At 42.9% G+C, this 25328-nt stretch overlaps 1 protein-coding gene across 1 annotated transcript; it reads right to left on the reverse strand.

Annotated features, from left to right (window-relative positions):
* Window positions 1-491: 491 nt before the first annotated feature.
* LOC124149190 (DNA-directed RNA polymerase II subunit RPB2) lies at window positions 492-24158 on the reverse strand. Its single transcript, XM_048381457.1, has 24 exons — window positions 23977-24158; window positions 21266-21492; window positions 19657-19769; window positions 18646-18902; window positions 17901-18022; window positions 16742-16906; window positions 15880-16076; window positions 15307-15426; window positions 14729-14915; window positions 13069-13212; window positions 12479-12618; window positions 11107-11218; window positions 10450-10604; window positions 9528-9726; window positions 8985-9153; window positions 7952-8048; window positions 7448-7542; window positions 6934-7055; window positions 6538-6618; window positions 5610-5747; window positions 4651-4872; window positions 3842-4002; window positions 2254-2449; window positions 492-1521 (listed from the first exon to the last, which is right to left on the reverse strand). Exons 1-24 carry the CDS (start codon window positions 23993-23995, stop codon window positions 1429-1431), a joined length of 3531 nt encoding a protein of 1176 aa, XP_048237414.1. The 5' UTR covers window positions 23996-24158; the 3' UTR covers window positions 492-1428.
* Window positions 24159-25328: the final 1170 nt, after the last annotated feature.

Below are 25328 nucleotides of genomic sequence, written 5' to 3' on the forward strand. Positions count from 1 at the left end.
GGCACCCAGGGTTTAACTCATAACAATGATAGAACAGAAACTGGCAAAACATCTGTTATATATACTAAAAAAAAGTTAAAGAACACCTGATTTTTTCATATTACTTTAGTTAATCTGTCATCACAAATTAACCATAGTCATATGATTTGTTTGTTGTTTAACGCTGCACTCAGCAATATTTCAGCAGTCTGTAAATAATCGAGTCTGAACCAGACAATCCAGTGATTGACATCATGAGTATCGACATGCGTCAGCCAAATCACCAAGCCTGTCCACCCCATCCCATTAGACACCTCATGACAAGCATGGGTTGCTGAAGACCCATTCTTTACCCGAGGTAGTCATATGAAAACGTTGGGTTTTCTTTAACTTCTTTAGAGTAGCATATAACATACTCCAATATAATGCAGTTGTCGAACAGATTTTCTGTGACACAGATTTGGGAAAGCAAACTAACACAAGTGATCAAAGGCAAGGCAAGTCCTCAAAAATCATATTGATGTGAAGCTTTAATTACAGGTTGAAAATATGTACAATATCGACATTATGAAATGACATGATGAGGGTGTTGAATAATTTACAACAATCATGAACTGACGATGATGTGCTGTATCCATGTATACATGTGTTTGTATATGTTTACATGTACATATATGATGACACATTTATTACATCTATTGTCCTTAAGTCATAATCAACAAAATACCAACATGTTCGTCATAAGCATTCTCACATACACTGAGGAATCTTGACTGCCTTCACCAAATGGCACCAAAATTGCCCCAAGCATCTTAATTTGTCTCTGCAGAAAATCTTTGTTTAACTGGAAGAGCTAATAATTATTGTTATGTTCCACCTATAGCTATGTCCCTGCGGGCGGAGGATAATGGGCTCAATGCATTATACCCACATAGGAAATCAAAACCAGGCCTACAAGGTAACAAGTATTGTTATATTCCACCTATAGCTATGTCCCACCTGGCGGGGGATAATGGGCTCAATGCATTATACCCACATAGGAAATCAAAACCAGGCCTACGAGGTGACAAGCTTTAACCACTAGGTTCCCCCACCGCCCAAGGGAAAGCTAAATACTCAACATTCTTTCATGAAATAGTTTCCTGAATTGAATTCAAGAATTGTAATTAATAGCACCTCAAACAAACTCTTTCTCCCCAGTGTAACAAACTTGCAGCTATATCAACTTGCTATCAGCAGAAACTCTCTCATTTTGTTGATGAACATCCCTGACACATTCCAATCAACACTTTGAAAACTGTGCATTGAAAGCGAGATGTTCTCCTTGGGATCATTTACTGTTACTGTAGGAAATAGAGTCCTGTCTGTGAAGTCTTTCCACACGGTCCCTGTTCATAGCTGATCAGGATCTCACTGACTTGTTCCATCAGCGCCACACACACACAAAGTCTAAGCGATGACCATCATACGAGGTGCGATGCTCATCGACATCAGTTCCTGGAACAACAGCTTGCACGCATACGGAATCCGCACCTGGGAAATCTGCAAAATAGGAATACAATGCAATCTGAAACCAAATACAATGAGTGAGTGAGAGTCCATTTGGCGCTTTATAACTGGAACTTTATTTCTTCACCCAGGACCTTCGCAGCGCTGTCCTTCTAGTTGTCGTAAGTAAGCAGTGAATGCATTAAGGAGTAATGCAGGATAAGTAAAAAATATTATTATTACTATTGATTTAAATATCAGATAAATCTTACATGCTTCAGTATATTTTGTTTCAGTCATTCAAACATACATTCTCTTTGGCATCCAGTGGGACTTGCAGTGGATATTGTTAGCATCTATTCTGAATCTTTATGCATATAGGATGCCATATTTGATACCCAGTAAAACCCTGTACTGAACCTCATTAAGATACCCATGGGTGTTGATGACCTATTCAACTTCAGACAACACCACTGATTTATCTGAACATCTCGTACATAAATGTCTTAGAGATAAAACAATTATCAATGAAGGACATTCATTTTCCATCAAAATGGGTCACATGAAAGTTCTAGTTCCAACAACAGTAGGCCCATGGATGTGTCCTGATGTCTTGGTAGAGGATGCCTGTGGACAATGTCTCCTTCAGTTACCACAACAGTGAGTGAAGTGAGCTAAAAGATTTGATCGCAAAAGCACACTCCTTTCAAGCTGTGAAAAAATGAACATTCTAGCTAAATCAGGGATAAGTGCAGTTGACTCTGACAAGTGTAAATGCTTTCTTACATGTGTCTTGTTCTTGCAACCCCTGCACTCGAACGTCTGGTTGCGGAGGTTGGCGATGCAGATGAGGCCACAGATATTGCACACATGGCACCGGTAAGGGTCTGAAGCCTCGAAGAGTCTCTCTCTGAGGAACTGGGCGGCACCGTGGGCAATCTGACAATCTCGCTCCATCTCCCCAAAACGCAGACCTCCATCACTGGAAAACACATCACCAATGTGAACCTAAATCACTCTTTATTAATTTTTTCAACAATTGAAGTCTGTTGTTAAACGCCACACAAGGGAAACGGAAACAGGTTACTTAAGCTACAGGCGACAATATTCCACTAATTTCCAGCCAGTCAGTAGATACTACTGCTGCTTAACACTGCAATAGACAATATTCCAGACATGGCCTGAAGTAATAGACTCTGGACCAGACAAAGCACTGATTGATGTTTATTATTTTGGGTTTGTTTGTTGTTTAACCCCGCACTCAGCAATATGGCGGTGGCCTGTAAATAATCGAGGAAGGACCAGATAATCCAGTGATTCATATTGTGAGCAAGGATCCAGGCTGTTGTGGACCGATGACATGCCATGAACCGAGACACCAAGCCTGACCACCCGATCTGTTAAACCACCTGTTAAGACCGGCATAGGCTGCTGGGACCTGTTCTTACCCAGAGTGAGTGAGTTGGGTTTAACACTGCTTTTAACAGTATTCCAGTCATATCACGGCATGTCAGCTTAATGTGGGAGGAAAGCCCAAAGTGATGCAGGTCTTAAGACGTTTACCACTTCGGTGAAACCTACGAGCACGGATATGGTGCTGACAAACCTAGAAACATAATCAGGGCGAACCGGGATTCGAACCCACAATCATAGGTTTCTGGCGTGCCCAAGGGACGCAACACTGCACAACGAATTGCGGCGCCTTAGACGACTGGGCCACCTGTGACCCCTTTCTTACCCAGAATCCCCATGGGGACAAATGAAGTATTTCACATTGAGTATGCATTCTCTTTTCCACCAAATTCACAGACCAGCTGGCTTGACTAGATTGGAGCGGACGTTGTTACCAACAGCTATGTTTCAACTACAGTAACAACTTAAATAATCACACCTGGACAAGGAGACAAGTGGTCGACAACGTGAGCATCGACCAACTCAATCTGGGTTCAATGACAGGTAAGCATTGTCAACACCCACTCCTCATTAATGGATTCTTACAAGCGTGAGGTACTGATAACACTGTTGCCCCAGTATGCCGATAGGTTTGCCACTCGTGGGGATTCCGGGTAAGAATACAGGTCCATACCAACCCATACGTGTCATTAGAGGCAACTAAATAGGTTGTGGTCAGGCTCAGTGACTTGGTTGATTGATGTCATTGTATTCCTATCGACAAAGCTTATGATGACAATCACTAGATTGCCAGGTCCAGACTCAGTTATTTACAGACTGCTGTCATGTAGCTGGAATATAGCTGAGACAGTGTTAAACAACAACCAAACCATAGGTTTGCATCAGCTGAATTATGGAAGCAAACTTCAATCTAACTAAAAGTAGGTACAATATTGAGCCAAACACAATCCCCATTTCTCACCGAGATCGTCCCTCCATGGGCTGTCTGTTGAGGATCTGTAGGGGGCCCCTGGCGCGGGAGTGGATCTTGTCGTCCACCATGTGCTTGAGACGTTGGTAGTAGGTGGGGCCTAAGAAGATCTGGGCGTTCAGCTTGCGTCCCGTGTGGCCGTTCATCATGACCTGTACACAACGGACGGGGAAAACAGTGAGTGAGTGAGTGAGTATGGTTTTACGCTGCTTTTAGCAATATTCCAGCAATATCACGGCGGGGGACACCAGAAATGGGCTTCACACATTGTACCCATGTCGGGAATCGAACCCGGGTCTTCGGCGTGACGAGCGGACGCTTTAACCACGAGGCTACCCGACCACCCCCAAAACATCAGGGAAGCAACATGCCTTAAACTGTTAAACAGGAATTTGTAGCAGTACATAAAACATCAACGTTTATAACACAAACATTCTCCAAGGCTGAAGGATACATGGGTGATGAAAATTTATATTCCTGTGCCTAAAAACAGTTTTGAAGTTCTAAGTTTTTCAGACGCCTAGGTTGAGGTTGAGAGGGGTTCCTCTCAGAAAACAGCTGTAATAAATACAAGCAACAGTTTTAATTTCCGGAAAAATGCATGTGTACTTCTGGGGTCCCTTGACACTGTTTCTTTTGAAAAACTACAATACAATAAGCAAAACCAGGTAATAGGGTGACAATAGGCTTTCAATGCGTTTTATTGAATTTTGAAGCCTTTTGACGTTTTCAAGCCTGTGTGAAGAGCTTCATACAAAACTCAAAACAATTATGACATTCTCAGATGAACACACACTCACTTCATTGCCTCTCTGATGGTAGCCATACTGACTGAGTAGATCGGACACCTTCTGTACATTGACAGCATCGTTGAAGGGTGTGGCGTCGCCGATCTCCCCCTTGTTGGCAGCCACCTTGCCCTGCAGGCATTCTGTCAAGTGACCAATGGTCATACGACTGGGGATGGCGTGGGGGTTGATGATGATGTCGGGGGTGATCCCCTCACACGTGAAGGGCATATCCTGAACAAACCAGTCTTCAGTTAGAACAAAGAGAATCCTCAACATTTTGAGTAAACAAGTGAGTTTTGTGTAATAATGTTTTGAGCTGTATATCAGTTATATGATGGCGTGTCAGGTTGATGTTGGATGAAAACTGTAAGCTATCTTTGACACATACAACTTCGGTGAAACCATGAGCATGGGCATGAAGCCAAGTATCATAAAGCAGGGTAAGTTTTGTTTGTTTGTTGTTTAACGCCGCACTCAGCAATATTCCAGCAATATGACGGCAGTCAAATAATCAAGTCTGCACCAGACAATCTAGTGATTGATATCATGAGCATCGATCTGCGCAAATGGGATACGGTGACATGCATCAACCAAGTCAGCGAGTCTGACCACCCGATCCCGTTGGTGGCCTCTTACGACAAGCATAGTCACCTTTTACTGCAGGCATGGGTTGCTGAAGACTTATTCTATCCCGGATTTTCACAGGTCATCAGGGCAAGTATGGGATTCAAACTCACAATCATAGAACTATGGTACACATAAGGCATGCAACTTGACTAAACGTACCTCATGACAACAGTTAATTACAAAATGCTTTCTTATAAAACCAGAAAAATAGAAATCCTTTTAGATCTACAGTTAAATTGAAATACTGGTAAAACCATACCAAAGACAGGCCGACTCCTATAATTTTCACAACATTTTCAGGTTAACCCTTGACCTATTGTTTCTGAAAGACCATATCTTACCTCCTGCCTGTAAGTAATACCGCAGGTACCCTTCTGTCCATGACGACTAGCGAACTTGTCTCCGATCTGTGGTGTCTTTACAGTCCTCACCCGGATCTTGCAGAACTTGTAGCCATCGTTGTTAATGGTGACCATGACCTACAACATAGCCAGACGATGTTACCAAGGATGTAACAGCACCTGATGCATTGTACACGGCCAGACTTTATCCCCCCCCGGTCTGGTGCAAATAAAAACTGGAGTGTGGCTACTTATACCCCACCTTTGTTCACTGTCATCGGATACCTTCAGGTCAATAAGAAAATAATAATGCTGTTCCACATTTTTCGAAATCCCAAATTATCAAAAGGCACCAGTTCACCACTAGACTCATCTGTATAGCAAGTATCAATAACAAATATTCAATGGTTTTTGAGTTCTGCTCCAGAAACAAGCACTACCCTCATTTCAAAATAAATCCAACTTGTCATTGTAGATAAAAAAAAAAGAAATTCCCCAAATTCCCAACTCATCAAAAGGCACCAGTTCATCACTTGACTGATCTACATAGCAAGTTTCAAACGATTTTGGAGTTCTGCTCCAGAAACGGAAAACAGACAACTGACGGAAGGACAGACAGACATGGTGGTCGATATATCCCGCTTCTCAAACCGGGGGATAACAAATGATAAAAATCTTTAGATTTTCAAAAGAAGTCCTCTTCACTGTCAGCTATCCGTAATCAGCCATGTGGATAATAGTTTCCTACTGTCGAATGCTCTTGTGCAGTGAAGAAGACTTCTCTTCAACCAGTATTCTCTCATATACTGTAACCGATTTCTTGACAACCGGCTTAAAAAATTGAAATATCAAATTCCTGATATTTTGTGCCTCTTTATCACTGGTTTTGTAAAACACATAAAACATATAGGGACTGATATTTCTTCACCTGATCGACAATGCCTGTCTCAGTTCTCCTCATGAAGACACTAGCATCTCTCTTGGAGAATCTCCGGGCCGTGGACTCCAACTAGCAACACAAACAATAGTTGAACAGTTATTCTTGGAACATGTTGTAAGCAAAACTTTATATTTGAAAACACATTGCCACATCACAAGACAGTCATCAATATTCCAGCTATGACAGCAGCCTGTAAATAATCAAGACAGACAAACCAGTGATTGACTTTATGAGCAACACAGAACAGGGTCATGTCGAAAATTAAAATCTTAGAATCAAACTGCATAATAGAGTACAATTCAAACATGATTGATGTGATGAAATTAAACTTGGCAATCTTTAACCATACACAAATCCACTGACACGACATCATTCCAGACTGACCTCATCATCATTAGCTGGGAGTGTGATTGTCTTCCCGATCAGCACATCATCTCCAGACACTCTGGTTCCTGGCGCTATGATGCCGTCGTCATCCAGTTTGTCATACGTTGCTGGCCGCATACCTGCGTACAACACAATCAGATGTCCAGCATGCTCATCTCCAGACATGATCAACGTACTGAACATGCAAAACATGCACTGGTGCTCATGTGTAAGTCTAACTCCATTGTTGGGATACATACCAACACAAATATCACGTCTCTTAGCCATTCATTTTTTAGATTTCCTACAGTCATAGAATAGTTGTTCAATCAAAAAACAAACAATATTTTTTAATTCCATGCCATGAAAAAAAATAAATCAACTGCCGGTCTAACCTGTTACTGTCAGGTCTAACTGGTCAACTGTCAGGTCAGACTGGTTACAGTCAGGTCAAACTGGTTACAGTCAGGTCAAACTGGTCGCTGTCAGGTCAAACCAGACAGTGTAAGGTCAAACATGTCACTGTGGTTACCTTGGACATAATCTCTGGTCGGCTTCTCAAACACTTCTTCCTGATCAAGACCCTTCTTAGATTCTGAATCCTTGTAGGAACGGAAGAAAAAGGATCTGAAAACAAATTCAGTTGAAAGTAAAAAACATGATCACAACATCAATTGCCATCAGATGCAAATATGCACAAAGGTTAGCCAAAACAGTAGTGGCTGGTCTCTAGGCAACAGGGTTATGACCCATCACTTTACACGGCAGCTGAATTTCCTCCAATCACATAGAATAGACTGTCTAAGATGCTGAGTGACTGAGTGATGGAGTGAAAGATGTCATATTGTGAACTGTTACATTAGACAAGTACTGGTCGTTTTCTCTTTATTAACAGCAAAATTAATGGACCGAAAATAAATTCGAGTCTGAACCTGATCAACAATCGACTCCATCAGGACAAAATGATGTCCCATCACATCACAGCTAAGTGTTCACTTTTCTGTTAGTGTGCAGTATTCAGTGTCTGCCTGCCTACCTGAAGAATCCTCTGTCGATGGCTCCCTGGTTCAAGATGACAGAATCTTCCTGGTTGTACCCAGTGTAGCAGGCGATGGCCACGATAGAGTTGATGCCTGGAACAGTGACACGCACTGGCTCAGTAAAACTAACACTAATGTTTCAGGTAATGTTTTGTCTCATTGGTTATTTGAATTTTTCTTTGGGTAATCAATGTACAATGAAGAAATTCTGCTTAACATGTTGTTTCAGTTGACTTCCAAAATTCATCTGTGTCTGTGCTGCCATTATGTGCTGAAAATGTTTAACGACAGCATGAGTGAGTGAGTGAGTGAGTGAGTGAGTGAGTGAGTGAGTGAGTGACTACAGTTTTACGCCGCTTTTAGCAGTATTACAGCAATATCATGGCGGCGAACACCAGAAATGGGCTTCACACATAATACCCATGTCGGGAATCGAACCCAGGTCTTCGGCGTGATTAGAGAACGCTTTAACCGCTAGGCAACCCGAGCGCTCAGTATGACAGTGTGCAATGGTATAACAGTCAGTGCATTAGGACGACAATTAATGCAATGGTATTATGTCGATGCAGTGATATGTAATCGATGCAGTGGTATTATGTTGATACAGTGGTACTTAATCGATGCAGTGGTCTGTGCAGTGGTATTATGTTGATACAGTGGTACTTAATCGATGCAGTGGTCTGTGCAGTGGTATTATGTTGATACAGTGGTACCTAATCGATGCAGTGGTCTGTGCAGTGGTATTATGTTGATACAGTGGTACTTAATCGATGCAGTGGTCTGTGCAGTGGTATTATGTTGATACAGTGGTACTTAATCGATGCAGTGGTCTGTGCAGTGGTATTATGTTGATACAGTGGTACTTAATCGATGCAGTGGTCTGTGCAGTGGTATTATTTTGATATAGTGGTACTTAATCGATGCAGTGGTCTGTGCAGTGGTCAGTGCAGTGGTCAGTGCAGTGGTCAGTGCAGTGGTATGACTGTGGGTACAAGGACATTACAATCAGGACAACAGTTTGGGACCCACCAGCGGGCAGCTCTCGGAAGCGGAGATACTCCATGGACCGCGTGGTGACCAGGGGCTTCTGGGGGTAGAAGAGGCCGTGGGCCAGGGTGTCCATCCTCACGTGGTAGTTGGTGATGTAGACGCCCATGGCCTGCTTGCCCATAGCGGATTGGTAGGTGTTACGGGGAGACTGGAACAGACACACACCAGGGTTACACAACAGGGTTACACACCTCTCTACATCCACACAGCGAGTAGCCCGCCACACCATCCCATTCCAGTAAGCCTCTTGGGTGGCATTTTATTTCTTACATATTTTTTTAAACAAACTCACATGGCACATTTTCAAAGCTAAAGGCTTTAAGGCCTAAAAATTCTTTAAAACATTTATTTTGACATTCTGATTGTATTTCATTCACATATTTCATATTCAAGTATACAAATATTTTTTTGTAAATGTTCTCATATTTCCAGTTTGTACTTTTGGGCTCCATAAACACAAAGTAAAATGTTACTGTTACTGTTACCAGACAGCTCCAGCAGCAGGAGGAGGAGAGAGTGTACCTGGTTGTGATCGGGGAAGGGGATGATGGAGGCACAAACCCCGAGCACCATGGCAGGGTGGATCTCGCAGTGGGTGTACGTGGAACAATACGCCGAGTCCTTCTCCTGGAGGTCGTCTGGGGTCATGGCCAACATGATCGTCTCCTCTTCCACAGGGTCGATGTACTCCACGACACCGCTCGCCACCAGGTCCTGCCAACTGGGGACAGATCGGGGGATTTACAACACAGCTGCAGGGTACATCATGGACACGTTTCAATATGCACAGGCCCTGTTTGAAGCAGGCAACATGAACTGAGTCAAAGAGTGAGTTGGGTTTAACACCGCTTTTAACAGTATTCCAGTTATATTGCGGCGTGTCAGCTTAATGTGGGAGGAAAGCCCGAAGTGATGCAGGTCTCAGACGTTTACCCCTTCGGTGAAACCCACGAGCAAGGGTATGGTGCTGACAAACCTAGAAACATAATTGGGGTGAACCGTGATTCAAACCCACAATCATAGGTTTCCCAAGGGCCGCAACTCTGCAGAGCAAATCGCGGCGCCACCCGTGCCCCCGCAACATGAACTGATGCTGCTGGTATACGTTTTGGCTACGAATATAGGCACATGTACCAGTGAGAGCAGCGAGAGTGATATTGAGTGAGTGAGTGAGTGAGTGAATTGTGTTTAACGCCTCATTGTTTGTTTGTTGTTTTGGCTACGAATATAGGCACATGTACCAGTGAGAGCTGCGAAAGTGATATTGAGTGAACATGTGAATGAGTGAGTGAGTTGTGTCTAACTCCTATTTCAACAGCATTATTAAAATCACAACACTGTGAGCAACGATCCATGGGACGATGACAATCTTCAGTGATGAGGAGGCACTGGTGACTGGGGAGGTAATCTATCCCTGAACCTCCCGGGGCTCAAGGTGCAGTACCTGTAGTTGTTGTACTCCCTCTGCTTCAGCTGTTTGATGTGACTCTGCTTCAGCAACAATTTCTGATTCTCCACGATCAGCAGCGGACGACAAATACGTCCTGCATCTGTGTAGATGCGGATCTCACGGTCATGGAAGTCGCGAATCATGGATACCTGGAGGTATAGAAAATATGAAATAAAAAACAAGCGTATTGAAACCTGCCTGCACTCAAAATATTATTCCTGTATTGTATCTACAGGTTGTGTTTGTTTTTAAAGAACAAGAAAAAAAAGAGCTAGTGTTTGTTGTTTAATGATGCACTCAGCAATATTCCAGCTAAATGATGGACCAGACAATCCAGTGATTGATATCATGAGCAACGATCCATGCCATTGTAAGGCGACACGCAATCAACCAAGTAACCGAGTCTGACCACCAGGGCCCACTTACACAAAGCGATCTTAGCGCTACAACAATTGTAAGCCTATGTTAAAGCATGGGGTTATGATCATCTTAGCGCTAAGATCGCTTTGTGCAAGTGGGCCCAGATCCATTAAGTCGCCTCTCACAACCAGCATAGGTTGCTAGGGATCAATTCTAACCCAGAATCCCACAGGTTAAGTTGTGGACAAATATGAAACAGTTGAGTGCGACACACATCAAGGGGGGACTGACCTCGGACACAATGATGTCCATCTCTCTCCTCAGCTTCCTCAGCGTGGCCATCAGCTGGTCAGGGTCGCGATGGATTCCCACCCAGCACCCATTCACAAAGATCTTAGTCGCACTGGAAACAGAAGTCAACAATAGTCTCAGCTCTTCTTCCTAACTAAGTATGTGGAGACAAGTAGGGAAGCACGACCAACCATTGCACTGGTTGTAGATGAACTGTGTCATTGTTCATTCTGTCAATCCAGTGGCCTGACATCAGCAGATGAATAAGCAAGTCTGTACCAGACAATCCAGTGACAGTTGTTCTGCATAGGGGTACAGCGATGCAGCAAGGTCACACTATGATACGTATCTCGATACACAGGTAATGATACGATACATATCACGTTACACACATTTATGTCACATTGTGAGGAAACTTCTTGACCATAATTATTTCGGAGCATGTTCTAAAGGAAAAGCTGGCTGTCGACATATGTTCGTAGCTGCTATTTTTAGTAATGAACTTAGAAAGCTAATTACAACACATCTTGTAAAATTTGATTGACAAAATTGCTGGAGGTCATTAATTGAGAAAATTAATACAGAAAAAATGTATCAAGTATCGTATCGTCTTTAAAAATGATTAACAATGTACTGGTGCACCAATGTATCGTTTCAACCCTAGATATGCATAACATCCAACACATGCAGACACAAGGACTTACAATCCAATAAGTTAACGAGCCCCACCATCCGATCCAAGTCAACTGGGTACTAGTCTTACATGAATTTCTCCCAGGGCCTGAACTACTGATAGTATATCGCGTCTATATTCAGTTGAAATACAAACGCAAACAATTACTTGAGAATCTACGAGGAGTTATAATCAAACTGAAAATGCAAGTAGTCGTCAAATTATCTGCCAGACAGTTGAGCAAGTGGAGAAAAATTTTATGCAGCCCACCTGAAGAGTTACCAGCTACAGTCTGGCTGGCAGGCAATTATTTTGGAGTGAGTTGAATTTAACGCCGCTTTATAACAGTATTCCAGTTATATCACAGCGTGTCAGCTTAATGTGGGAGGAAAGCCCGAAGTGATGCAGGTTTCAGACGTTTACCACTTCGGTGAAACCCACAAACACGGGTATGGTGCTGACAAACCTAGAAACATAATCAGGGCGAACCGGGATTTGAACCCACGAACATAGGTTTCTGGTGCGCCCAAGGGACGCAACTCTGCACAGCGAATCGCGGCGCCTTAGACGACTGGGCCACCCGTGCCCCCTAGTTATTTTGGATGCTGTGGGAGACTGACTCTGACCCAGGATGACTTAGGGTTCCATTTGAAACATTCCTAAAACAGACTGAATGTGGCCGGGCTAAAGCCTACGTACTCCTGTATGGCGGATGGTGCCACCTCTTCCAGGTTCTCCATACTCCACTCCTCCAAGAACTCCAGGATAGGGGACGGCTGGGACCCCACAGAGATGTAGGCCATCAGCGCCAGGTTCTTCACAAGGCCGACAGCACCTCCCTGCAGACACAGACACACAGACATAGGTGAGGTGATGTGAAATGCAGTTTAACTTCCTGTTTAAGATTATAGCACTTCATTAGCGATGTGCATGCAAGTGTATGTGTGTGTGCGTGCGTTCATGCGTGCAACTTATGCCGATTGTATAGTGCTAGCTCACTGTGATATCATGCCGCTATTTAACATGAATACCCCACCTTAGACACAGTATACAGACTCCGAGCTGACCAGTCCTTGTGTAGCCCCTTAATGCCAAGCGCTAGACAGGGTAACAACAAGTACCATCTTTTAAAGTGTTTTGGTTTTTCTGCGGACGGTGATTGAACCACTGACCTTCACTCTCTGGGTAGATGCTCTAACCAACAGACCACGAGGCGGTCACATACAGGCAGAGCAATATGGAAAACAGGATTGATAATTGCAGCAAGTGCAGTTCCATGGCATCTTTACCTCGGGTGTCTCGGCCGGGCAGATCATACCCCACAGGGTGTTGTGCAGCTGTCGAGGTCGGGCCAGTTTACCGTCTCGGCCGATGGGGGAGTTGAGACGTCGCAGGTGAGACAATGTGGAGGCAAACGTCAGTCTGTTCAACACCTACAGTATAGAAGACCCATGTTTAAGATAACTGAACACAAAAGAAAGTCAATGAAGAGCTAATTTACATGATAATCTACCTTCTCTAGAGTCATATCACAGGAATCTGTGACTAGAACTCATCTGAGACAGTCAGCCTGAGACCGATACCTACCCGAGACATCCCTGGCATGGCCAGATACCCACACAGGACTGTCCTGCTACCCATCCAAAACATCACAGGCCTGTCCTGCTCCCCATCCAAGACATCACAGGACTGTCCTGCTACCCATCCAAAACATCACAGGCCTGTCCTGCTACCCATCCAAAACATCACAGGAGTGTCCTGCTCCCCATCCAAGACATCACAGGCCTGTCCTGCCACCCATCCAAAACATCACAGGAGTGTCCTGCTACCCATCCAAGACATCACAGGCCTGTCCTGCTTCCCATCCAAAACATCACAGGAGTGTCCTGCTACCCATCCAAGACATCACAGGCCTGTCCTGCTACCCATCCAAAACATCACAGGAGTGTCCTGCTACCCATCCAAGACATCACAGACCTGTCCTGCTACCCATCCAAGACATCACAGGCCTGGCCTGCTACCCATCCAAGACATCACAGACCTAGCCTGCTACCCATCCCAGACATCACAGACCTAGCATGCTACCCATCCAAGACATCACAGACCTGTCCTGCTACCCATCCAAGACATCACAGGCCTGTCCTGCTACCCATCCAAGACATCACAGACCTAGCCTGCTACCCATCCAAGACATCACAGGCCTGGCCTGCTACCCATCCAAGACATCACAGACCTGTCCTGCTACCCATCCAAGACATCACAGGCCTGTCCTGCTACCCATCCAAGACATCACAGGCCTGGCCTGCTACCCATCCAAGACATCACAGACCTGTCCTGCTACCCACCCCAGACATCACAGGCCTGTCCTGCTACCCATCCAAGACATCACAGACCTGTCCTGCTACCCATCCAAGACATCACAGGCCTGGCCTGCTACCCATCCAAGACATCACAGACCTGGCCTGCTACCCATCCAAGACATCACAGGCCTGGCCTGCTACCCATCCAAGACATCACAGACCTGTCCTGCTACCCATCCAAGACCTCACAGGCCTGTCCTGCCACCCATCCAAGACCTCACAGGCCTGTCCTGCTACCCATCCCAGACATCACAGGCCTGTCCTGCTACCCATCCAAGACATCACAGACCTGTCCTGCTACCCATCCAAGACATCACAGACCTGTCCTGCTACCCATCCGAGACATCACAGGCCTAGCCTGCTACCCATCAAGACATCACAGGCCTAGCCTGCTACCCATCAAGACATCACAGGCCTAGCCTGCTACCCATCAAGACATCACAGGCCTAGCCTGCTACCCATCCAAGACATCACAGACCTAGCCTGCTACCCACCCAAGACATCACAGACCTGGCCTGCTACCCACCCAAGACATCACAGACCTAGCCTGCTACCCATCAAGACATCACAGGCCTAGCCTGCTACCCACCTGGGACACTCCAGCTCTGGCCTGGGAGGCCTTCTTCTGATCCCCCCAGTTGCCTGTGGCCAGGGAGTACTTAAGTCCGTCTGTGATGATTCGTGTCTTAATGGCCAGCTCCATGTTGAAATCTTTCCCTCGATCTATGAACTTCTGGGCATACATTCGTACCTCTTTCATCAGGTTACGGAACATGCTGTAAAGTCAAACAAGACAAGTATAGTTTTCCAAAACTAATAACAATATCAACAGAAATAGATAAACAAGAAGACCAAGTGATCCACATGTGCCACCATTACCAAAGTTCAAAAAGAACCGGGGGCACGAGTGGCCCAGTTATCTACAACACCACGATTCGCTGTGCAGAGTTGTGTCCCTTGGGCACACCAGAAACCTATGATTGTGGGTTCGAATCCCGGTTTGCCCTGATTATGTATCTAGGTTGTCAGCACCATACCCATGCTCGTGGGTTTCACCCTGTGACCTGCATCACTTCGGGCTTTCCTCCCACATTAAGCTGACACACTGTGATTTAACTGGAATAATGTTAAAAGTGGCGTTAAACCCAGAACAGACATGTGACTCACCCTCTGAACAAGAAAGCCAGAAGAGGCCCAGCCAAGTCCAGCCTCTTGTTGCCGTAGTGATCTCTGTCATCTACCTCCCGCCTCCCGAGAGCTGCCATCAGCAATCGATGGACCATGTACCTGCAAATAACAAGCAGATTTCAGTATTAGCATCAGCTTTTAACATCTTCACTTCCTGTGAACTATACGAAAAAGGAGATTCACGTCAGTGTCAATTCTGCAATAATACACTCCTATAGTCCTAATCTCAATATCATTTTGCTATTACAGATTAACATAAAACCCAATTTGAGCAAGTCACATACTTCTTCCCAATAATAAACCATTATTCACAGGTTTCAGAATTTATAACTATTTCACTTAATTTTTGTTACCAAAAAATTCAACTTAATCCTGTTTCACCAACTCTGTTTTAAAATCCCTTCCATCAACCACCATTATCCTTCAGTGTCTCAATATATTACCTATTCCTGAACAAACTAAACCTACGTCAGCCATGAGTGACAACATGAGAGATGACGAGAATAATGACGAGAGTGATGACGAGAATGATGACGAGAGTGACAACCTTACCCAAGGAAGTAGGCCTTCTTGGTCTCACAGAACTCGCTGACGCCCACATGAGGCAACATTTCCTTCTGCAAGATTTCTCTGGCGTACTTGATTCTCTTGTCCTTCGTGACACCAGGCCGAGCACCTCTGGCTCCGATAAAGTTGAGAGCCACGTTTTGTTCCTGGATGACAAAAGCCTCATCCAGCGACGGCTTCACCTGTACACAGGAGGATTAGAGTAGGGTGAGGTGAAATTGGGTTTAACGTTGCGTCCAAGATTATTGCACTTATATAGCGACGTGCATACACATGTGTGTGTGTGTGTGTGTGTGTGTGTGTGTGTGTGTGTGTGTGTGTGTGTGTGTGTGTGTGTGTGTGTGTGTGTGTGTGTGTGTGTGTGTGTGTGTGTGTGTGTGTACTAGTCCGGACTGACGCCAATTTATAGTGCTAGCTCACTGAGATACCATGCCTCAGTTTAACACGAATACCCCACTCAGACACAGTTTACTGACTCCGAGCCGACCAGTCCTTGTTTTAGCCCCTTAATGCTGAGCGCAAGACAGGGTAACAACAAGTACCATATTTTAACGTCTTTTGGTGTGACGCAGCCGGGAATCGAACCCAGGACCTTCCGCTCTCCGAGGGGACGCTGTACCACAAGACCACGGAGGCGGTCGATTAGAGTAAGACATTATCAGGATACACAAGTACTTGTTAAAAAAGCCAGGATAACAACAGGCTTGAAATCTGGCCATTATGCAAATGAGACCATCAATGCTTCATAAACACTGATAAATGTAAGATAAGACCTTCTAAATTTTCAACGAATGTCTTATCGGCCACATACTGCATACATCCAAACAGTTGTCAGTCTAACCCTTACCATTTCCATCATTTCAGGGTCATCAAAGTCGTAGATGATGTGTTCGAGGATGTCTCTGTCGGACACGAAGCCCAGAGCTCGGAACACAATGATGATAGGGATCTCCTGCTTGATGTACGGAAGAATGGACACAATTCTCTGACCAATGGCACTCTTCTTGGCTCCCTGCACACAGATGGGGAAAGTGGGTTATCTAGTGGTCCCTTCAAATCAGATCTGTTTACTCCAACATGAAACATCTGTGTGAGGGCTGGACAAACCCTCCATTGGATGTCTTGTCAGGTGAACCCTGAGTGACCTTTGACCGCCAAATCATAATTAAGGATTCTATTGCCTATGAGCGAATCAGAAGTCAGCTTACTAAAATCATTCAGCTTCATTTAATGACCAACTTGATTCCATATTTGGATTTTTAACAAAAGACAAGCCAAGAACACAAATATTCCTTGATCATGTTGTCGTTTTTGTTTGTTCTTTACGCCGCACTCAGCAATATTCCAGCTATATGAAGGCGGTCTGTAAATAATCAAGTCTGGACCAGACAATCAAATACTGGACATCATGAGCATCGATCTATGCAATTGAGATACAATGACATGCATCAACCAACCGGATCCCGTTAGTTGCCTCTTACGACAAGCATGGGTTGCTGAAGACCAATTCTACCCCGGATGTTCACGGGTGTGTTGTTGGTGGTACTGTGAATGCCAATTGAAGGGTGGGCAGATCTTCATGCAGAGACGTGTCATATCAGAGTAAATGATCCGATTATTGTGGAATTGAACCATGTTCAGCTAAGTACTCAGCTCCCTACTGAATCTTGAAGTCCACCAGTAGATACACATCACATTCTTAGATTTGATCAACTTACAATAGAATGCTTTCACACCCTGTTGACAACAGATACAAGCTGTTGACAACAGATACAAGCTGTCAACATACTGTGGTGTGCACTGAGACAAGGGTTTATGACAAATATTACGACAGAATGTGTACCTGATCCAAATTGTCAAGAAAGAATCCTTTCAGATAATTTATTGAACTCTAAAATGAGTAATGTTTTACTGCCGTCATGGATGGTAGAGCTATTTAACTCTTACAGTTTGGATGTTACGATAAACATAGCATCTGTAGAGAAACCTTGGGTGTCTCCACTCACCGATCCGCCCCTGGCCATCATGTTGACCCACAGTGTACTGGTGGGACGTGACGAGTGCTCCAGGCACGACCTCAACTCTGTCTTGAAGGCATACTTGGAGTCCTTCTGCTGAAACACGTACACTGGAAAAAAGACAGTAATCAGTCACACTTGCTCTTCAGGCAGTCTATTTGGAAGTCTTAATCACAAAATTGTTTGCAAAACTGACCCAAACAGACCCTATTTTTTTAAATTTTATATCACACTTGTGAAATTTTGATCCAGCATATCCTTAAACCAAGTAATACCGTATTCGACGTAATAAGCGCCCCGCTCTAATAAGCGCCCACGGTGATATTTGCTAATATATTGGCTAGTGAACAATCTCAATTAGCACCCCTTCCGATCAATGTACACAAGACTTATTTATTCATGTATAATACGCACTCGTGTGTTATATGCACCCTTAATTATGGGCAATTAAATCCTGGAAAAATATATATGTGGTATATAAACATTTCAGGTTGTCAGCATAAACCACGAAATTTACGAACTTTCAACTGTTTTTTTCCACCAAAATAATATTCCAATAAGAGCCCCCTATTTCTAATTTTGAGAGCACCCTGGGTGCTTATTACGTTGAATACGGTAACTAAAAACAGAAATCCCCAATAATATTCCCAGAACTCTAATCGCAATCATGATGAAAGTCACACCTGCCGACCATGCTATTCATGCTACTAGTACTGTAATACTATCCACCTACCTGTATTGGTGGCCATCTTCTCCTGAGCTATCAACACCTTCTCAGATCCATTGATGATGAAGTAGCCGCCGGGGTCCAGCGGACACTCGTTCAACTCCGTCAAGTCACGATCTGTGAGTCCGTTGAGCAGGCAGTAGGTGGACCTCAGCATGATGGGGATCTTGCCGATGTAGGTCTTCTGATGCAACGTCTCCACTGACTCCTCTCCCTCCTTGATCACGGTCTTTGTGATGTCCACGTACAGGGGAGCAGAGTAGCTGTTCACACAGACAAACAGGGTGCAACTGGCAGACAGAGCTTCGGCTTTTACAATCTAACAGAAAGTTTCAGAACATTTTTTTCAATTGTTGTTGTAATCTTTGTAAAACTACAATGTCACTTCAGCCACTAGTTCGAAGCCTGAGTTTGTCCACATATTAACACAAAATTGTACAGAAAATTATGCCAATTTTAGGCTAGTAGGGTTTAGATTGAAATATATGTAAAAGGTGAAAGAAATTAACACCAGTCTGCCAGCCCAAGACTCATAAATTTTGCTGAGGACAAATTGACCAGAGCATTTGAGGGCCATAATTCTGAACCAGATCATGCTTCAAGTTTGCTCAAAATTTGGTGTGAATAAATCTGACAGTAAATGTAAACATAGTGAACATTTCTGTTTTGTCCAAAGAGGACTAGCTTCTAACTCTGAGTGAGTATGGTTTTACGCCGCTTCTAGCACTATTCCAGCAATATCACGGCGGGGGACACCAGAAATGGGCTTCACACATTGTACCCGTGTTCGGGAATCGAACCTGGGCCTTCGGCGTGACGAGCGAACGCTTTAACCACTAGGCTACCCCGACCGCCCCTCTAACTCTGAGGACCAATGTATTAAGGTTTACACTAGTTCTCTGGACTACTCTAAAGAAAAATGAATTTCTGTATACCATGTAATAATGTGTATCTACTGTACATCATACATGATTTAGTACAAATAGTACATTAATAAACTTATTCCTAATTACATACGTGAGATTTCGGAGTCGTGCCTCGTTGGGCATCATAGGACTAGGAGCGCCATCCTTCTCCCAGTGGGTGGGCTTGGACAGGTAGATCTGCTCAAACTTCAGCAGGTACCTGGGCTAAAGGGCAGAGAAAGTGTGTTATTATGAAGATCATAATGATCATGTTCTGTCATATATATCCATAATAACAAACAATATTCATTTTCTTGCTGAATCAAAGTTAACTGTGTGTTTGTCAGTGCAAACTAAGCCAAGATACCAATAGCACTCTTTAAAGGACAAATCATTTCATCGTACTTAAGTGTCTGATATTCAGCATGGAAGTCAAGGGGTCCTGTGTCACAACCCTCATGTTAAGGGTTAAACATTTTTGGGGTATCTACATTCAAATACCATAGGTGAGGTGAGGTGAAATGGGGTTTAACGTCGCATCCAAGATTATTGCACTTATATAGCGACGTGCATGCACGTGTGTGTGTGTGTGTGTGTGTTTGTAATAGTCCGGACTGATGCCGATTTATAGTGCTAGCTCACTGAGATACCATGCCGCAGTTTAACATGAATATCCCACTCAGACACAGTATACTGACTCCGAGCCGACCAGTCCTTGTTTTAGCCCCTTAATGCCGAGCGCCAGACAGTGTAGCAACAAGTACCATCTTTTTTACATCTTTTGGTATGACGCGGTCGGGGATCGAACCCCGGACCTTCCGCTCTACCACTAGACCACAGAGGCGGTCAAATACCATAGACCCCACTATAATTTTGAACATTGTAACTATTAGTGTGTACTGCATCCATTGTTATGTGTTCTGCTACTGTGCACACAATAATGTAAGCTGGCGATCATAGAAAGATGTGAAAGACTTCATCATGTTCATGCTGATCTGCATTTAGCATGTTAAAGCAACGCCTTTACAATATTCATGTTAGGGATAATGACCAAGAGAGCCAGAAGCCACATCAAGAAACGATTACAAAAATTACATTTGTATCATTTGTCTATCCCTAGAAAGTAAAACAAAAAGAGTTTCGATATATGTTTACTTAACATGCCATTTCTTTGGTGAATATGGAACAATACAGTAACTATTACCGTATTCGACATAAATAAGCGCCCCGTTCTAATAAGCACCCACGGCGACATTTCCTGATATATTGGCTAGTGAACAATCCCAATTAGCACCCTTCCGATTGACCAATGTGCACATGACTTATTTATTCGTGTATAATACCCACTTGTGTGTTATATGCACCCTTAATTATGGGCAATTAAATTCTGGAAACATATATGTCATATATAAACATTTCAGGCTGTCAGCATAAACCATGAAATTTATCTTTCAACTCTGTTTTTTTCACCAAAGTAATATTCTAATAAGAGCCCCCTATTTCTAATTTTGAGAGACACGTATTACGTCGAATATGGTACTTTTACTTATACTACCAATTTGATATATTAAATTGATAAAAAAATATGTTACCACATTTTCATTGTATGTAGTCTATGGTCACTGCAATCCTGTCCTACATGTTGTAGAGGGTACAGAGCTGTTGATACACTTTAGTAGCCACATTCACAAAACTGACAATTATCCATGTGATTAGCTCACCGGTGTCTCCAGTGTCCCCGATGTATGCTGGGCCTCTGCCTGTAGATCGATCGGGGGAGCATCTTCTACAATTCTCTGCACAGACATCTGGATGAACTCATCAAAGGAGTCGAGCTGCTGACGTACCAGACCCTTCTCATCAAAATAGGAACTGATGACGATCCAGCAGGCTTCCTGCCACAGATCCGGGGTGAGGTCGTCCCCTTCGTCTCCCTCATCATACATTTCTGCAACAAGGCATCAGAAAAATTGCTGTTTGTTGCTTAATGCCACACTCAGGCATATTCCAAATATAAGAAGCAAAGGCATACTGTAAATAATCAAGTCTGGACCATGCAATACATTGACTAATATGTAGATCCACTCTGTCGGGGTACAATGACAAGCAATCAACCAAGTCAGCTAGCCTGACTACCCAATCCACTAAGTCGCCTCTTACAAAAAGCACAGATTACTGGGGACCAATTCAAACTCAGTATCCCACAGGGTCAGAAAATTCAGATCTCTTTCTTTTAATTCCCTTAAATATGCTTTTGGATCATGGTGAGCACTGGCATTTAACAATGTTCCAGGGTGATCTATAATCAAGATCAGCTGCCCTTTCATGTACTGTGATCCCTCGCTACAACGCTACCTTCAGGGTCCAAATAACTGATGAGCGTTATACATGATCAGCGGTTTAACGAAGGTGGAGTCGTAGGTGGTAATGACCAACAAAACAGTATACATGTTCTGCCTACCTAACACGATCTATGTTGCACCTTAGAGTCTTAAAAAAAGATTAGAATAGAAGTTGTTTATGATTCATAGTGTACAATGGTGTAAAAAAAAAGATTTATCGAGTATTAATATGTGCTTAAAAAAACCCACATTGTATCCCTTTAGCAAATTCAGGTGAATAAACAGGTATAACAAACTTGGTCAATAAAAGTATTAAATTTGACATAAAACATTACTAGACATGATGATTTACCATTCAAATTGTATTTCCTGCTCTCCAAGGCATTGTTTTATAAGCAGAGATTAAGATTACCGCATGTATTTTCTCATAAACTAAGCCGGAAATAGCAATCAGCTGTGCACACGTTTCCTCCCAATCTACCGGTGATTCAGTTATAAAGCACCCAATGATACAACTTCAAAGACTTTTTATGCAATTGTCGGAAGAAATTGTATCTGAAATTATTATTTTATCAGGAATAATATATTCCAATATCATGATATTTTAGTTGCAGCTTCCACTATATATATAGTTAAAATGATAAGAACCATATGCGTAGCACTTTGGTACAGATGGTATGCAGGATATTTTTTTTACGTATGGAACAATTTGACCAGTCACTGTAGGAACTTCATGTGCTACATGTATTTCGCTTGCGAAAAAATTATGTTGACATTTAACAGTCAAACTGCCTCAAATGTGACTTTTAGCGAGTCATGGTACAGCATTTATGATATGTGATATGTCTCTTGCAACTAAAGTTTGTTTCAAGGCGTCAATAGCGGTAATCTGACCGTGGTTGCTGTAAATAATGGTGAGTTGTGCGATCTACTGATTACTTCGGATACGACTTCGCCGAAATAATTGTAAACATTATTGTAATTATTGAATGAAATTTTGAATATAATTAATAAAATATATTGCAAACATTAGTCCAGATAAACAATGAACAATTTGTTTATAACAAGATATTATAATAATAGGATCAAATTGCGTACTTCAGTTCGGATTTCCGATGTTACGTGATCGCAGTGATCAGCCTATAATGTTTTCTGAGATGGGGGAAACATCGTGTCATTGGAAAACTTGAGTTTATGTCAGTAATTTTGGGGGGGCCATGCTTTACCATGCGCTAATACCGAGTTAGCACTATATTGAAGAGCGCAATAGCGAGGGAACACTGTATCTTGGAATAAGTTCTGGTTTACATTGGATGACATCCCATTGCCCAAAGTGTTTACAACTCCATCAATGACCAGATTACACAGCCTTTCAAGACAGTTATCTTAAATCAGGGGATAGTGTGAATAAGCACAGGACTTTCCCCACAATACTGAGGTAAGAAGTGGACTGCACTACTTAGGAGACGGGCTGCTGACTATATCATGCTATATTGGATCATCCCAATACATTTGAACTTACTGGAATGAACATGGTCAAACAGCAGAATAACTTTAACTTGTGGTAGTACTTACAACCATATAAGCCCTAGTCTTCAACTTACATGAAGATCAATTATGCTGAATTAACAAAATATTGGAATGACTCGTAGGATAGTATTGTCAGACACAATTATTTTGGACAGAAAACCTGTGTATTTGTGGCTGATTTTGCATCTATTTGATATAGAATCTGTCGAGACTGAATCAGTAAGAATTAATACGAGGAAAATGGGCTTTAGGATTTCAAAGGTTCATTTGTCTCAAACATATCCCTCCAAATATTGCGAACGTACGTTTATTTTTGTTTTTAACAGGACCCGCCAAAATATAAACATTGTGAGATGCTGCATTTGGTGTCGTAAATTTATTGACACACACGGCGTTCGTAATCGACGTGTTTAGATAAAATGGACATTTTCCCTTGACAGATCATATGTGTGCAGAAGTTGATACATTGACGCCTTATTTCTTTGTCAGAATTTTGAACTAATGCCGGTGCGCAGAATGTAAACAACGTTTACAAATGTTCATATAACAACAACAGATACCTTCGTCTTGACCATACATGGTTGATTATGTCCTTGAATATGTTATTGACTAAAATATCTAGAAGTTGGTTGATTTGGTCATATGATGACTCCGATATTGACAGATTATAACACCTTCTCCTCTAAAACCATCAGAGCTCCGCCATTGAAGCTGACGGAACTCTTCTCTCGGAGAGTTACGAAAGTGTACTTCGACAAGAAACCGGATCGACAGAAACCGAACCTGTTGAATATAAAACTTGAAGCGATAAACGGAATACGGATTTCGATAACCTTTTGTTCATTTATAGTTTTTTTCGCAAGCAGATCACCTATACATAGAATCAGAAGATTGTCAGTGTCAAGTGAAAAGGGTCTTGATTATATATTTTGATCCCCTCTCTCTCTTATAATCAAATGGTTGCTCCTTCAAGTCATATTGGCATTTTGCCTGTTGTCTATGTTTTGTCTTTGTGCATGTTCATTTTTTGTTGTGTGATTAATCAAACAGTAAAATAACTCTTCTCTTCATCAACAGTAGCATCAACACTGTTCACAGTTTTATCTGACATTTTCAGCATCTGCTGATGTGTGTTCTATCCCAGAAATGCCCTGATTATGATCTTTGGTTTGTGAGCACAATAACCCTGCTTGCTGATTTCACCAAAGTTGTAAACTTTAGCCGAGGTCAGTTTGGGCTTTTCATCAACATTTTCTATCTGATTTGCCTTGAGATAACCAAAACACTGCTCAGTGTGGCATTAAACGTAACTCACTCACTCATTCACTTATCGGGCAGTGTAATGTATTGGTAAACAATGATTGTAACTGTATTACATTGTTGCTGTTCAGATTCAGTAGAAGTTTATTGCATTGTATTTGGACAATGATTAGTTGACAGGAATGTAGTACTATTTAATGTAAGCAGTGGTGACGAAGTTATTATATTTAGATGCTCAAATTATCTGTAGACTATCGGAATAGCAAACATGTGGCATATTCTGTGATGTTCTAGTGACACTTGACTGGTCAAGCACTGTGTGGAAAGTGCAGGAAGCTGGTCAGACTATATAAATGGAGCGGGCACGTCCCTGTCTCATCTCACATTTCATGTGACATTACATCAAGACCAGAGGTTGTGTGAAGATCACTTATCACCCTGGATTCCCAGCCTAGGCCTATCTTGGAAGCCTGACCACTGTCACTGCTGGGTGAATATATTATTATCACTGACTTTGCTATCACCACTGTGTTTGTAACTTGATACTGCCCACTGCCATCATGTTTTATACTGCCATTGAATGCTGTTCTATAATTCTATTGTGTACTGCCATTGAATGCTGTTCTATAATTCTATTGTGTACTGCCATTGA

This window comes from Haliotis rufescens, unplaced genomic scaffold (assembly GCF_023055435.1).
Source record: "Haliotis rufescens isolate VD_foot unplaced genomic scaffold, xgHalRufe1.0.p SCAF_39, whole genome shotgun sequence".
NCBI lineage: Eukaryota > Metazoa > Mollusca > Gastropoda > Lepetellida > Haliotidae > Haliotis > Haliotis rufescens.